The sequence below is a fragment of the Nelumbo lutea genome, chromosome 7 (genome assembly GCF_056320005.1).
Source record: "Nelumbo lutea isolate HS-2025 chromosome 7, American lotus-T2T, whole genome shotgun sequence".
NCBI classification, from domain to species: Eukaryota; Viridiplantae; Streptophyta; class Magnoliopsida; order Proteales; family Nelumbonaceae; genus Nelumbo; species Nelumbo lutea.
This window is the reverse complement of record NC_142690.1, coordinates 24,167,719-24,184,549: the sequence shown is the minus strand read 5'-3', so window position 1 is coordinate 24,184,549 and position 16,831 is coordinate 24,167,719. Positions and strand designations below refer to the sequence as shown.

Sequence of the window (16,831 nt, the reverse complement as noted above, 5' to 3'; positions counted from 1 at the left end):
CCCCCTAACTGAAAACGACCCAACATGATAAAAATAGAAGTTCATGGGTGCTCAGATCAAATATGCTTATATATGAAGATGACCATTTCCTAACATTACTCTGTCCGTTTTTAAACACCATGCCTTTTATAATTAAATAGATTCACCACCGTGATTACTTGCAAAGAGATTATAACTAAAGGCATGACAAACAAGCAAAATTGAATTAAACTTTTTAAAATAATGAAAAATGTAAATAAAATGTTTTTCATTGATCATGGAAGGATTTTGCCCAGTTGGGTGCAGCTCAAGTCAACCAATCTGCAGAGAATAAACATGATAAAAATAACTACAAACCAGAGATACTTACGGTTCAATGTGTGTGTCCATGCTGTGGTCTAAACTCAACTCCTTCAATGGTAAGCCCTGTTTTGCGATTATAGTTACTTGTTTCCTTCACATTTATCACCACCTCCCCATCATCTCCCTCGGTAGTAAATTCCCCCAACTCGATCTCCAACCACTGACTACCATCTCTTCTGCACGGATACTTGATATCAGGTTCAGACGGCGGATTAGGCAACATCTTTATACGGTGCAGAAAATGGAGGCGCTTTATTTGAAGAGCCACTCTGGGATCGACACCTTCCTTCACATTACAAGCTATATTCTGACGAGACTGAGATAATATCTTTCCTCTGTAAGAAATTTTGATCTCCCACGGTTCTCTATCTAGCCCATACGCTCCTCTATCAAAATTCACGACGAGACAAGCAACGTAATTTGTTTCCGGGGATAACATGCGAGAAGGAATCGCTGCACTGATATCCATCCACCATACCTCTTCTAGGTGAGCCACCTCTGCGAACCTGTACGATACAGCAAAATTGTTATTTTGGGGATTCTACATTTTTACTCAAAATAACCTATTTGACTTAGGCCCATTCACTTTTGGGTAAGTTATCTATCCATGTTCTTTTATTTCTCATGTAAATAGTCATTTTAGCCAAAAAAGTCCATTTATTGAAAAGGACATTTTTGTCCCATTCAAGTGCCGGTAACTTTCCCCCGGTGGATATCAATTATCCGAATAAATAGTATTCAAGAAAATAAACTTTTCAGATCCCCACATAAATCTAAATAAGAACATAAGATTTTTGATCAATGGAAACCAAAACTCATTGACTAACTTTCCCCCCTCTCAAAATCCGAAAAAAAAAACTCCCTTAAGTAGAAATGCACAACCACATTTCAAAATACTCTCTTATTTGGGGATTACTTGATACCATAAAATGCTTGCTGCACCAAGTATAGACAAACACTGATTTTCATCTATGAAATCTTTGTTATTAGCTGAAAAGCTTACTTCTTCAATGCTAATTCATGTTCTTTTTGGCATGGCCCCAGCCCGGCCTGACGAACCTTGAGCTATACGGGCTCAGGGCTGTGCTGGAAATAATTCACTTTGCAATCCATACCATTGGATTGCATTCTCTAGGCAGCTATGGCCATCACCAAATTCTTTGTTGTCCTATTGTACTTATGGCTTGCGTGCAATGCTATTGTATTCCAAAATCAATTGTGGGATCCTAAATTGATACCCCGAAGGGCTAATCTTTTTATTACAAATTATTGGAATGATCAGTCCATAAGCGCTACTGTATTGTGCACTACTATCCCTGTGCGTCAATGCTTTCAAAATTGGACCGGACCAGATGGTCAGATAAAAAAACCAACAACCGGTCACCTCACTTTAACCCCAAAATTGCTTTTTAGCTAAAAAATTATTGATTTGATCAGTAAATTACTGATTTGGGTGATCGAATCATCAAAATGTTCAACCCAAGAAAAGTTTTTGGTCAATTTTTGTGTTTTTTAAAATTTTAATTTTTTTTTATGTTTTATTTGAGCGAATTGCCCATTCGGACCGGATGGTTGGACCATTCGACTGGGAACCGGACCCAAAATGATTCCACGAATAACAAATTCGAATTGTCCAATCCGATTTTAAAAACCTTACCGTACGATCACAAATTCACTAAAAGGTGAAACCGTGGATAATGTTCACAAAAGATAAAACTTGAAAAACAAGCAACTGCAACAATGATTACAAATGAGAGAGTGACAATAGTGGGAACATGCGAGCATGAAGTAAAGCGAATTTATTTCACGAATAACAACTCGACACGCGTCAAACATCCATGCTCGTAACGGATTAACGAAACTTGAATTCTTGATAAATGTGTATGTGAAATTGACGCTTCTTTACACATATAAATAGGATATTAGGATGGTCCTGGAGAGACAAGACATATACAAAAAGACATCAACCAAACGCCTGCATTTCGTCCAAATCCATTAGCATTTGATATTATATGGGAGTTATTTTTTCCTAAGGTTGTGTTCGTTTCACCGGTTCAGTTTGTGAGTGTTTGTTTGGCATACATAACTGCATCGATTAAAAGGGTAAAATTGTTTTTTCTGACAGCTTTGTGTCCTTTCAAAAATGTATTATTGCATCGATTTTTTACATGCAAACTTACTCTCTTTGACTAACAATGTAAATAGGGTATATGTTTGTGCTGTTGTTTGATCGAACAAAAATAGTCGTTCGAGTGAGAGGAGATCTGCTCCCCCCCAACGGTAACTTTCTCACCCCATCTCCGACCATGGCATGGTCGTCGCTGGTCGGAGATGGGGGTGAGATGTTCATCTCCTCTTGTGTTTTGATATGCACGGATTGGCCATAGATATCGGTCATATTCTGCACTAGTTCTTGAAAACATAAATCTCTCTTCATGCCAATTATCCTAGTCTTACCTCCGACATATCTCAACATCCCATCACTTGGTCTCGACAAAATCTTACCTCCGAAACTGCACAAAAACTTAACTTTCTTCCCCGACACCGATTCTTCACCACCCTCATTGCTCGCCCGATCGGCCTCATTACCTCCAACCCCATTTCCAACATTTGGAAATTCAGTATACCCAACAGGCACACCACCAGCGATGCCAATTAGCACAAGCAAACGAGAACACCAAGTCATCATTGGATTCGCAAACCCTAACCCCACATACCCAATATTGGGAACTGTTGCCGCATAATACAGTGGTTGTCTAGACCCAAGACTACCAACATCACGAGCCGAATTAGGGAGAAATCCCTCGGCGTTCCTCCCTGTCGCCAAACCAATGGCATCACGTGGCTCTTCGGCGACCATCCGAGCAACATCTAACTGTCGGAGGTCTTTCTGGGTGGAGATCTGATCAAACGCAATCAACAACAACAATGAAAGCGGTAGGCACCGATTAAATGTAAGCCAGATCGAGTCATTGAAGAAAGAAATGCAGTGTTTTGCAGGTCCTAGGCTGGAATAACACTAGAGTCCCAAGCACATTCAAAGAGAGAGAGAGAGAGAGCACCGGATTGATTGATCAGAGAGGAAGGAAGAAGAATAAGAAGAAGAAAGAGAGAAGAAGAGGAGTTTCGAAAAGGAGCGCACAATCCTCTTATGATGTGATCTTGGTTAGAATGGACGGTCCAAATTTGATCGAAGCTCTGATGGTTATTTGACCAAAAGTTCAACACAATGGAGAGTAGGTAGTTAGAGCATTTATGTTTGCTCTTATAGATTGCATCGATGCCAACCAAGAGTTAGCAAATTTGTACGCACATTTACCTCAATTCCAAACAAACGAGAAGAGTACAAAAAACGGATTAAGCTGTGATCCGACTTTGCATTCATGAACCAAGATGAAGGCAAATATGCAGGGTACATATTTGCGTTTGCATTGGAAACAAACACAGCCTAAGTCTCAGTTTGGAAGAAGTACAAATACAAATATGTAGAGCACTGTTTTCAAAACTGGACCGGACGATCGGACCAGAAAACCGGTCACCAGTCACTTGACCGAGTTTGTTTTCCCCCAAAACCGTTGATTTTGGTAAGCAAGCCGCTGAACCATCTAGTTAAAATTTGAATTGTTCAAACGGTTTTGACCGTTTTTTAAATTTTAAATTCTTATTTTATTTTTTATTTTTTTGTCAGAATGGGCCGAACGATTGGACCGTTCGAACTGGTAACCGGACCCTAACCTGTTCAGTCACCGGTTAGGTTTTAAAAACCTTGACATAGAGTGTAAAACCTTGTATGTTGTATTATTTTGTATGTATTTGCATTGTACATATTTGTATTTGTACTCATTCCAAACTGAACCCACAATCCAATTCTGTCCATTATTGTCCATTGCTAAGTTCTTAGTATGTTAGTGTGCCGCGTACTCAAAAAAACGTGATAGAGGTTTGCACTCCATGTACCACCCAACCACTAACAACCACTAACATCTGCAATCCACAAACTACCTCTCACCAACAGCACCAACCACAAGGTATTGCCACTTTGCTCATCTGGGTTGAGCCTTGGCTATTGGCCAGACATGGTTGCCCAAAATCCAATTCTGTCCATTATTGTCCATTGCTAAGTTCTTAGTATGTTAGTGTGCCGCGTACTCAAAAAAACGTGATAGAGGTTTGCACTCCATGTACCACCCAACCACTAACAACCACTAACATCTGCAATCCACAAACTACCTCTCACCAACAGCACCGACCACAAGGTATTGCCACTTTGCTCATCTGGGTTGAGCCTTGGCTATTGGCCAGACATGGTTGCATCCGGCTTGTTGATAGAATGGCTGCAGAACACTATTTTGGAGGTTGCTTGCACCGATTTCTTAGTGTGTGTTTTGAACTGTGCGTGTTTATTGAACAAACACTATCACATAGGTGCCGCTTCAACATTTCCCCCATTAGGTGGATCTGTACAGATAGAGACTTGCAAAAGCAGGCCTTGATTTATGTGCATGCCTACTGTTGGGGGAAGCTTCATTTAGCGCTTCACCCAACGGGTAGGCATTTATTCATTGTTTTGCTGATGTGGTGCATAATGGTGCCTAGTGGCACCTAAGTGTCAATAAACAGGTTCATTATTGCTTTTTTCAGTTTTGCAAACAAATCAAATACAAATGTTTAGTGAATAAACGCCCACCGTTCCAAACACATACTTAATATAAGTGCTTCATTTTGTGGCAATCTAGAGGGTTTCTATGTCAGTGGTTGAATCATTACCCAAAATAAATAAATTTGTAGTTGAATCATGAATGAGTTGAATGTACTAGGATTGAGAATTCGAATGATTTTGGAAAAAAGTTAAGAGATGAGTTTGCACATCATACCGATAAAACAGTTTACTATGATGGTTCATTGAAGGGGAATTAGCTATGATTGCATGGGTGATCGTGGGTTGTTAGATGACGTTTTTGGAGGTTGGGGTGCATCCCGTTCCTATTGTTGATTGATGTAGAAGTAGTTGTAGTGTATAAAGTGTATAAAATTCTTCAAAGTCTGCAGAAGTTTATGGACAAACACATTGAGGCCATTGCACTTTGTCTTGGTTGCTCTACTTCCTCTTGGCCTATGTCCTATTTAGGGCTTTCATTAGGAGCAAATCCTAGGGAGAGTAGGTTCTGGATTCCAATCATATAAAAGTTCGAGAACAAGTTAGCGGTTTGGAAGAAAAATTACATCTCTTTGGGTGGAAGGATCACTTTGATAAGAGCTACTCTCACAAACCTACCTACTTACTACTTCTTTGTCTTTAGGATACTGCCTAGGGAAGTGAAGAAGCTAGAAAAATTGATGAGAGACTTTCTTTGGGAACTGGGAGAAGGAAAAAAATATCATTTGGTTAGATGGGAGATTGTTGGTAGAAGAAAAGAGTAATGGGGTTTAGGATTAAGGAATGTGATAAAAAAGAATGTGGCTATGCTAGGGAAGTGGTTGTGGAGGTGGCCTTAGAGCGAAAAAGACTTTGGCATGAAGTAGTGAAAAGTATTCATGGTTGCTCAGAAAATGGACAGGATACTAGTGCATCAAGGAGGGCTAACTTGGCAACACTTTGGAAGGCAATCAACAGAATCCTCCCATAATTCCTCAGTTGTGTCAGGTATGATATTTGTTCTTGTACTTCTGTTCGTATTTGGAAAGACATTTGGGCTGCAGATCTACTTCTTAAAGATTTTTTTCTCTCTTTGTTTCCTATTTCATTGTACAAAAATGAGGTGATCTCAAAATTCCTTCCTTCTCCTTTAAATTTGTCGGCTATGTCTTGCAACTTTGGTTTTCGTAGAGGGTAAATGAATGAGAAAGTTAATTGTATGTCTAACTTGCTTTGCCTCCTTGATAAAGTGTGGTTGGATCCCTCGTTGCCATATTAAAGAATCTGAACCCCTAACCCCAAAGGATTCTTTTCTTGTGGTTCATTTTTAAAGTCACTTTGCAACACCTCCTCTCAACAGGCCTTCCCTGATAAAGAAGTCTAGTTTAGGCTAGTTCCCCCCTAAGGTAATGGTTTTTTTGTTTAGATGTGTGCCATGGGAAAGTTAATACCTTGGATAACTTATAAAGGAGAAGACCATTCTCTATATCTCTCCAAACTAGTGCACTCTTTGCAGATCTCATAGTGAGGATTATTATCATTTATTTCTTTCTTGTGATGTCACTGTAGAGCTTTGGGTTTGGCTTTTCTCCTTATTTGGGTGCAGGTGGGAGACACCATCAGAAATAAATATGCTGTTCAACCCGTCTACCTTCTCTTGGCCCCAGAAAAGAGGAAGAAGTATGTGGAGGTGTGCAAGAGCAGCTTTGATTTGGACAGCTTGGAAAGGAAGGAATAATAGAATATTCCACAAGAAGGAAAGGAGCAACCGGACCTTGAAGGGTTGCATCATGAATAAAGCAATACACTGATTAAAGTCTATGGAAGTGTTTCATCCTTTCTCCTTCAATGATTCATTTGCTTCACCAATTAAAACAATCAGCCAATACACCATAGGACCTCCTCTTGAATGTGTTTAGTACTTCAGCCATTTCATCCAAGGTTCAAAGTATCAATATGATATGTCCCGTATCAAGCGTATCATATCATATCTTTTGGTCCCCGATACACCTATTTATACATGTTTAAAACTGAAACTTCAAAAAAAAAAAAAACTAAAAAAAAGTAAAATAACATGGTTTAAAGTACCAATACACCTGTGTCAAAATACAAAGATGTATGAATACTTTGAACCATGAATTGGATCCTTGATCATGAATATGGAATATAGTTATAGTGCCTGATTGCTAACGTAACATAACCCTCCTTAACCCAGGCTTGGGATGGGTGGTGCAAGACAAGTGCGCACTGACAAAGTTAAAGAGAACACTCGTAATTATGTTTAATTGTAGTTCTCTTATTTGGCCCATCAACATAGATTTGTCAATAGCTTCGGTTTGGCACAAGACACTAAGGGTCCATTTGATTCACAATCGGAATCGAAATCCTTCAGAACCAGAATTGGAATGGTCTATTCCCATAGTCTACTTGATTCTGACAGGAATGGAAATTGAAATCAACAGGAATGGAATTTTATTCCCAAAGGAGGGGGAGGGCAAGGAAGGGCCAGTCCTTCAAATGGGAGAGTGTCATTTCAGCAGGAACAGGAATGGGACTCCAATTCTGTCCAGCCAATCAAATGGAATTGGAACAGCCCATTCTGATTTCAATTCTAGATCCCTATTCCCGCGACCAAACAGGTCTAACTGAAAATGACCCAACATGACGAAATAGAATACGATTATCAAACCTGAGTCAATCTTATGGGGCCACGATTCCAACCTAATCTGACCTGTGAATAGCCCTTTCGTTAGTGAGGGCTACTCACAAAGTGACAAAACTAATTCTCTAGTCCGTGAAACGAAACTTAGTTGAATTGAATCTACATGGTTGGATAGAATTCAGATTTACTCGTTGTAAGATTCAATTGGACTCTTGTTCAATCACAGATTAGGGGTTCAGACAATGGAATCAGATTTGAATCCAACTCAGTTTAATCACAGCCCAACCTGTTTACAGTCCTATTCTTTGATAAGCATTGCATGGCAACACAATGCACCCTTTTGTTCAGTCCAAATCTCTTACACTTAAGCTTACACTTTTATGCTAAGTTGTAATTAACTAATTGGAATTCATCAAAATTCATGGGGTAGTTTTGATTGCTCAAATTCTCAAACATGAAGGAAAGGTACGATACTAGAATTTGACCAATGGATCCACCTCTGTGAATTTTGATGAATTCCCATTGGTTAGTGTACGCCTAGCAAAGTGTAAATACAAGAGATCTGGACCGTCTTACCTTGGAAAGGAAGATGGATGGATAAAGAAACATTTCTTATTTTTCAGAGGATTGGAAAGAAAAACTAACCTTGATTCTTTTGATGGTATCCAATCCCAATACCTGTTGTCATTTTCCCATATAATCTCAAGCTCTCTTGCACTCAGCAGGTAGCATTTCTTACCGGTTGATTCTTCCAGTGAAAAGAACTGCCATTAGAAAAGAAAAATGTATTTAATTGGCTTTCTTTTATGAACTTGTTCCCATAGAAGCAAATATTTATTCATTTTTCTCTTTCGAAGACTTACGTATTCTATCCTCTGTGATTTATTGCAAGTTAAAGGGGTTAAAAGGGCTACGAGTAAACAAGAAATGATTTAAGAATCAATAATTTAACAATTTATATGACAATGAACAGAACGGAATGTCAAAACAGGATTCAGATAGCCAACCCCATACGATTGGGACAAGGCTTGGATGATGATAATGACCTATGTATTGGGATGCTATAGATGTTGCTATACATGCAATCAACAATGAACATTTGTGCCAAACTCATGTCTTGGATGTTTTCTGCAACCTTCAAAATGGACAGGATTTGGTTCAATTCAATCTGAAAGCAACAATAGCCCAATTTGTAACATCCAAATCCAATCCAATCTGTTAATCATGTTTTAGCTGACCATACACTTCTTAGGCTCAGTTTGGAAGGAATAAAATACAAATTTGTAGAGAGCAAAACCTTTTATTTTGTATTATTTTGCATGCATTTATATATATATATATATTTTGTATTTGTAGTCTTCCCAAACTGAGACATAGGTAATGGACCAACATTAAAAGCAATCAAAGTATGTCTATCTTTTGATCATAATTCATAAAAAAAAAAGGAACTTGAGTAGAATTAGGGTTTTCCTATTCAGGGTGCGTAAGTATGCACTATGTCTGCTAAAACCCCTTAATTATATTCCTTAAAGGAAATACCCTTTGATTTTGATTTTATGTCAAAGAGTTACTTTGTAAGGGTTAAACCTAATAACAAGTATAAGCAGTCCCATCAACTTGGACTCTTAGTGGGTTATACCCATGAGTGGGCCCCCACAATTGGTAGATAGATCATGGGACTCATACACCATTGGGTATTTATGTATTTAAACTTATACATCTTAACAATGAGTCCCATTAATCAGTAAAAAGTGGAACCCACTATATTGATTTAGTGATGGGCATGACCCACCTTAATATTTTAAAATTAAATATTTTGACAATGGGTCCCATTTATAGGTGGGACCCACCAGTTTGATTTGATGGTGGGCATGGCCCATTTGAACTTAAATATTTTGATAGTGGGCCTGCTGACAGGTGGGACCCACTAGTTTGATTTGAAAGCGGGCATGGCCCACTTTAAGATTTTAAGCTTAAATATTTTGACAATGGGCCCCGTTGACAAGTGGGACCCACTAGTTTAACTTGATAGTAGGCATGACCCACTTTAAGGTTTTAAAATTAAATATTTTGGCAATGGGCCCCGCTGACAAATGAGACCCACTTGTTTGATTTGATAATGGGCATTAAGGTTTTAAACTTAAATATTTTGACAGTGGGCCCCACTAATAAGTGGGACCCAGTGGTTTAATTTGATAGTGGGCAGACCCACTTTAAGGTTTTAAACTTAAATATTTTAGTAGTGGGACCCACTAGTTTGATTTGATAGTGGGCATGACTCACTTTAAGTTTTTTAACTTAAATATTTTGACAATGGGCCTCGTTAATAGGTGGGATCCACTAGTTTAATTTGATATATATATATATAACTGAGGTGGATAAGATCCACCGGTTGAATCTTAACTAGTTCATGGGGTAATGTAATTCATCTTCTTAAAGTGGATAAGATCCACCTCATATGACAGTGGGTCCCTTTGTAACAGTTGGCAGCAAACTGAAACAGTGGGGTCCTAAGGGTCTGTCATTTACAAAAGGCAATATTAGCTATAGCAAACTAGTACATTTGTCCTCCTTCTTCGGTCTACAACACATGTGGTGTCCCCCTTTTTAAGTGGATAAGATCCATTGACAGTGGGACCCAGTAGCCTGCCATTTACAAGTGGCAATTTAGGCTGCCACAGTAACATATGTCCCCCTTTTTAGGTCTGCAACAGGTGGCAAAGTGCTGTTACAGATCAGCACACCTGTCCCATTTTATGTGTATTGACAGCAGTGGGTTAACCTACTGAAATACTTTGGGGTGGATGGGATCCCCACTCTTCATACGTGGAGTAGTTGCTTAACTCCCCCCCATAACCAGAACTGAAAATTTGAACTTGTGTGGAGTGGGCCCAACTGTCAAATCTGCCCCCCCTCAAGCTTTATATTTATTTATATTATTTTTTTTACATCATATATTTTTAGTCCTAAACAGTATAAATTGGCTGAACATTAACATTCATAGATAATAAACTAATGCTTAAGAATAGTATGTCTTTGCAGAAAAACCATGCCCATATGGAGATTATGCCATGATATCCAGCTGAAAGCCATTCATTTCATTAAGATTCCACATAGATTTACATTGCTTCTATTGCGATTTCATAGGAGGTTTTTGGACACTAAAATGCTTTGTTTAATAAGGGCATAATAAGCTCTAAGAGTAAAGAGGATATGTTTATTATGTTAAACAGCGGAAGAATATAACTATGACGTGTTGATCCAATCCATGTATACAATCAGGTGAGGTGCTTGGATGTTGGTTTCAGAAATTTCTGTGATGGGTAGGGTTAGGGTTAGAAAAAATTCAGTTGGGTCATATCATGATTTTCCAATCATCATTGACCCAGACGATCAGACCACTTGGCCTAGAAACTGTTAGTCAATCAGTTCCGTTTCACCCTTGAATAAAAGTTTTGCTAAAAACTGCTACCTTGATCAGCAACCTGCTGACCTGGATGGTCAAACCGTCAACCTGTTAGACCCAAACAACGGTTTTTGAACATGTTTACTTTAATATTTTTTTATTTATTAAAATTTGAATAGGTCGTCTGTTCAGACCAGATAATCGAACCGTTGACTGGACACCGGTGGCCAAAGCGGTTCTGATTCTGGATCAGTTTTTAAAGCACTGCTACCTTTTCCTTCTTTTCCCTACTTTTTCCTTCAAACCAAACATAGCCTAATGGACGTCAGTTTGTGGTTTGTGGTGGCTGGAGGTGGTATTTTGGGTCGGCAGTCCAATGAGGAAATTAAAAAAAAAAAAATATCCAAGATAGAAATGACTAACTCCTGCAATGACTTGTAGAAACAAGTATAACAAACCCCAAAACTCTCAGTAAATCAAATTAGAATATCTATGAAGGGACCACGATTTCAAAGAAAGAATCCATAACCTGTCCATATATGGAAACTGTAACAGGTTGCAACCCAAAAGAGAGATCAAAACTCTCTCAAATCAGATCGAGATCCAAATCAGCAATGGATAACAGCTGAATGAATAATGGGTCCAGGCAATCTAAAATTCAAGTTTTCAGCTTGAACTAACTGCTATTGATAGAGGAAACAGGAAAACTAAAATCCGGTTGCGCAGCTTCAAGAAATCAGCAGATTAGGGCTGATCAAAATAGCCCTAGTACCACTCCGCAAACAGAGAAGAAAAGGATTCTTCGTACAGAAAATAAAACCAGAAAATTAGCAGCCTAAAGCAAGTGGAAGAGAGAAACAAGAGAGTCTGTATGAGTGTGTCTGCAATGAAGACATCACCCAGAAAACCAGTATTTATACTAGAAAAGAATGAAAGAACCATTCTGTCTTCTCATAAAAGAATAATTACAGAGAAAAGGCAATAACAGACCATATCATCCCTCAACTCCTCTACATATCCATCCTATGATCCATCCCCAATAATCCTGTCTTAATTGCATCATCCAATTTACAACTGGATACTGGTGCAAAAATTGCACAAATTGCAGCATCTTCCTCCTATCTTAACAATAAAATCTTCCTACCTCTATTCTTTTACATATAAAGTGGGAACCACATCAAATTGCTTTCTACGAAGTTTTTTGCAAGTGTATGATGCAGTTTCTTTAACGAAGCGCATCATCAAGAAAAAAAATCCCATTTCCTTCTTCAGAGAATGAAGAATTACATGAAATTATTTGATTTTTCAAGAGAAACTTTCAAAGAAAAAAAAAAAAAACGAATAAGCAGAGAGGGGGGGGGGGTTAATGGTTTACCTTCCTACCGCCATCGATGAGTATACCAGCGCATAGTTCTCTGTAGATCTTGTCCTTCGTCATAGAATTGACCTGAGAACCCGACCTTTTGAGAATTTCCTGGTAATCCGGTGGCAGCAATTTCTCATGATCATCACCAGATTCCGAAGTGGGTACGAGTGTCTTCTTTCTTGGAAATAAGCAAGGGGGTAAAAGAGCAGATGGATTTTCCAAACAGGCCATGATAGATTGATCGATGGACAAAGATTTTGAGCGAAAGAGAGGATGTTGAAATCTGGTTCTATACTTCCATGGAAGAATAAAGGTTTGAGTAATGGGCTTTAGACTAAACCGTCATTGACTCATTGGGCAACGCCAAGACTTTTCGATATTAAATGGACCGCTACAAACGGCTTTGTGAGTTCTGGGTAGAATATAAAAATCACCCTTAAATTTTCCGACAATCATATAAACCTCTCTTTTGATATTAATAAAAACCTCCCCTGTAATTGACCTAGGCTAAGAACCACACCAGGAAGCACTTATTTGGTTTTTGGTTGAATAATCCCCAAGTGTTTAATCCAAGCTGTGTTGCAGTACATTCCTATTCATTCGATGATTATTATTCAGTATCCCATAAAATTAGTTTGGAAATTGATAAGTAAATAAAGGTTTGGGAGAATGACTGTTTAAGCCCACCTCAGAATTCTTAACCTCATTGTACATGTGAAACGGGCAGATGCGGTTTATTAAAGGGGTTGCTAATAGATTATGGGGCTGTAATTTCAGATTTCTGATGCGAAGTGCAATGTACTTGACGGTGAAAATTTTTGATGGGTCAAGTCTGAGTCAAACCCTCATCATTATAGATGGTGTGTTTGGCATCGCTTTGCTCAGTCAAAAGATCTAGATGTGGTATGGGATTTTGGGTAACAAGATTATGTGAATTTGATTTTGTCCAAGAAACTCGGCTACTTTTGAACTGATGAAGGAAGATTTGGCCCGATCTCTCTATTATGTGATACGTGGCAGAAATGATAGTTCGGCAAAAGGGGCCAAGCCTAGGCGGGAACAAGGGCACACTTCGCCGAATTGACTCACCTTGTAACAGCTCGGGATACACTTCGCCGAACTGACCCACCTTGTAACAGCTTGGGATAGACTTAGCCGAACTGCCACCTTGTAACATCTCGGGATAGACTTCGCCGAACTGACCCACCTTGTAACAAGCTCGGGATAGACTTCGCCCAACTGCCACCTTGTAACAGCTCGGGATAGACTTCGCCGAACTGATCTGCCCTATAGATACCTCCGAGCTCAAGACCGCCTCGCTCAGCACTTCGCATCATCTTCTGGGCACCAAAGCCAAACAAGTCGTACCATGCCTGACACTAGGGAAGTCCGTGCCCGAGGGCGCCACGCCTGACTAACTTGGGATCTGACGTTTGGCAGCAGCACTCTAAACAGCCACCTGCCACCGCCACTGATGCCGCCATCTCCAGTTAGATGGTTAGGCAGTGACGGTTCTGTCTCAGCAGAAAGGACGACGGCCGAATTGACAAGCACAAGGGTAATCATACCCGATCTGACAAGGGCCTCGGGACGAGTACACGAAGTGACTATAAGAGCCCCCTGCCCCCCGACAGCGGAGAGGAAGTTAGGCCCCTCGGAAAAGTAACTGTCCCTGTAGAAGTCGACACATGGCCCTGTGCGGTCAAACTCAACCATGATTTCCTGGTAGTCGCGACCCCTTCCCCATACAATGCCATAATAGGGCGGCCGATCACGCATATCCTACGGGCGGCGGTCTCCACCTACTATTTGGCCATGAAGTTCCCTACGGACTTCGGTATAGGGGTAGCGCGGGGCGACCAGCTCGAGTCCCGCAAGTGCTACGTTGCCGCCCTGAAGGGAAAAACCAAGGCGGCCGACGACCTCGAACTGGAACGGCCGGCTTTAGCTACGCCCTGAGGAGCGAGCTTCGCCCACGGAGGAAACAGTCGCAATCCCGACTTTAGCTACGGACCCAGCTTGCACACTAAGCATTGGAGCTTCCATCGAAGACCACCTACGAGCCGAACTGGTGAGTTTTTTACTTCAAAATTTAGATATTTTTGCCTGGTCCGCGGCTGACATGCCCGGCATTAGCCCCGGACTGATAACTCACAAACTTAATACTGACCCTGTAGTCAGACCCGTTAGACAGAAGAAACGCAACTTAGCCCCAGAACGTTGGAGAGCAGTCGACGAGGAGGTTGAGAAGCTCCTCGCAGCAAACTTCATAAGGGAAGTCCACTACCCGAGCTGGGTGGCCAACCCGGTGTTGGTAAAAAAGGCAAGCGGCAAGTGGCGCATGTGCGTCGACTATACCGACCTGAACCGAGCTTGCCCGAAAGATTGCTCCCCCCTCCCCAGAATTGACTGCCTAGTGGACGCGACCTCCGGAAACGAGTTGCTAAGCTTCCTGGACGCCTACTTGGGCTACAACCAAGTTAGGATGGACCCATCCGATGAGGAAAAAACCAGCTTCATAACCGAGTTCGGCCTGTATTGCTACAAAGTCATGCCCTTCGGACTAAAAAATGCCGGGGCAACTTTCCAAAGACTTGTAAATAAGCTATTTCGGCCCCTGATTGGTACGAAGATAGAGTGCTATGTAGACAACATGGTCGTCAAGACTCAGTTTTCACAAGAGTTAATACAAGACTTAGATTCTGTTTTCCAAATCCTGCGTCAGTTTAGCATGAAGTTGAATCCCAACAAGTGTGCCTTCGGCGTCACCTCGGGCAAGTTCCTAGGCTACATTGAGGCCAACCCGGACAAAATAAAAGCCATTCTAGATATGAAACCACCTCGGAAAGTAAAAGAGGTTCAGAGGCTAAACGGCCGCATAACCGCTCTAAGCCGCTTCTTGTCCAAGTCAGCAGACCGCTGCCTACCCTTCTTCAAGGCAGTCAAAGGCAAAGGGTTCGATTGGACCCAAGACTGCCAGTTCGCGTTCGACGAACTAAAAGGTTACCTCGCTAGTGTGCCAACCTTAGCCCGGCCCGAGGTGGGCGAGGTCTTAGAACTGTACCTCTCGGCGAGCGACGAGGCGGTCAGTTCGGTACTAATAAAGGAAACAGACCGGGTCCAACGACCCATATATTATGTTAGTAAAATTTTACAGGGAGCAGAGGCAAGGTACCCGGAGATAGAAAAACTAGCATACGCCCTAGTAATAGTAGCTCGTAAACTCCGCCCGTACTTCCAGGCTCACACCGTCATCGTCCTAACTAACAAACCTCTTAGACAAGTTTTACTCAAACCCGAAGTCTCCGGTCGACTGACGAAATGGGCCATCGAACTCAGCGAGTACGACCTCCAGTACAAACCGAGAACCGCTATCAAGGCCCAAGCTTTGGTAGATTTTATTGCCGAGTGCACTTTTAGCCACGAAGCCCCACAGGTCGAGCCCGAGGTCCCTAGTTGCGGCGAACCCGGAGCTCCTGAGCCCATAGAGTCCGAACCCCGTGAAGTAGCAGCCAGTGTGGCATCTCTCCTGGTCAGGCGGAGAGCGAATTGGGATGAGGAGCCCTGGATCCTTCACGTGGATGGTTCCTCGAACCGGCAAGGCAGCGGAGCTGGAATAGTCTTGTGCGGCCCGAGCGGCACAAAAGTAGAATACGCGCTACGCTTTGACTTCTCGGCATCCAACAATGAGGCAGAGTACGAAGCACTGATCGCCGGGTTGGACCTAGCGCGAAAGGTTAAGGCAAAACACTTGGTCATCTGCAGCGATTCTCAGCTCGTGATAAACCAAGTTACCGGCGAATACGAAGCACGCGATCTCTCCATGATCGCATATTTGGCCAAAGTAAAAGAAGCCCTGCTCAACTTCCGGTCACACATCATCAGGCAAATCCCGAGGTCAGAAAACACTGAGGCCGACGCCCTGTCCCGGTTAGCCAGTACGAGTCACAACAATATGAGAATTGTGTACATAGAGGACTTACCTCGGCCTAGTATTCTCAGGGGACAGAGGAGGTCACTCCCGTCTTAGAAGCAGAGCCGAGCTGGATCGATCCACTCGCGAGCTTCCTGATAGATGGAACCCTCCCTGCAGAACGCAATGCGGCCAAGAGGGTGCAGCGCCAGGCGGCCAAATACGTCGTAATAGACGAACGGTTATACCGACGGTCGTACACGCTCCCCTATCTGCGGTGCCTGTGACCTATCGAAGCCGAGTTCGTACTCCGCGACACTCATAAAGGCCTGTGCGGCGGACACTTGGGGGCAGAGCACTCGCCCAAAAGGCACTTCGACAAGGATACTACTGGCCAATGATGAAGGCAGAAGCTGTCGAGCTCGTCAGAAAATGCGACAAGTGTCAGAAGCACGCTAACATTCACCATCAACCTGCTTCCGACCTCAAATACCTCGCCAGCCCGT

At 41.6% G+C, this 16,831-nt stretch overlaps 1 protein-coding gene and 1 long non-coding RNA gene across 2 annotated transcripts; one reads left to right on the top strand and one right to left on the bottom strand.

The window, feature by feature from the left end:
• Nucleotides 1-200: 200 nt before the first annotated feature.
• On the bottom strand, nt 201-13,036 carry LOC148845695 (F-box protein PP2-B15-like). Its single transcript, XM_088955329.1, has 3 exons — nt 12,422-13,036; nt 8,286-8,404; nt 201-848 (listed from the first exon to the last, which is right to left on the bottom strand). Exons 1-3 carry the CDS (start codon nt 12,641-12,643, stop codon nt 353-355), a joined length of 837 nt encoding a protein of 278 aa, XP_088811455.1. The 5' UTR covers nt 12,644-13,036; the 3' UTR covers nt 201-352.
• Nucleotides 2,571-4,228, top strand: LOC148845696 (uncharacterized). The gene is made up of 2 exons (XR_016102343.1): nt 2,571-3,926; nt 4,031-4,228. It is a non-coding gene; the product is annotated as an uncharacterized LOC148845696 (long non-coding RNA).
• Nucleotides 13,037-16,831: the final 3,795 nt, after the last annotated feature.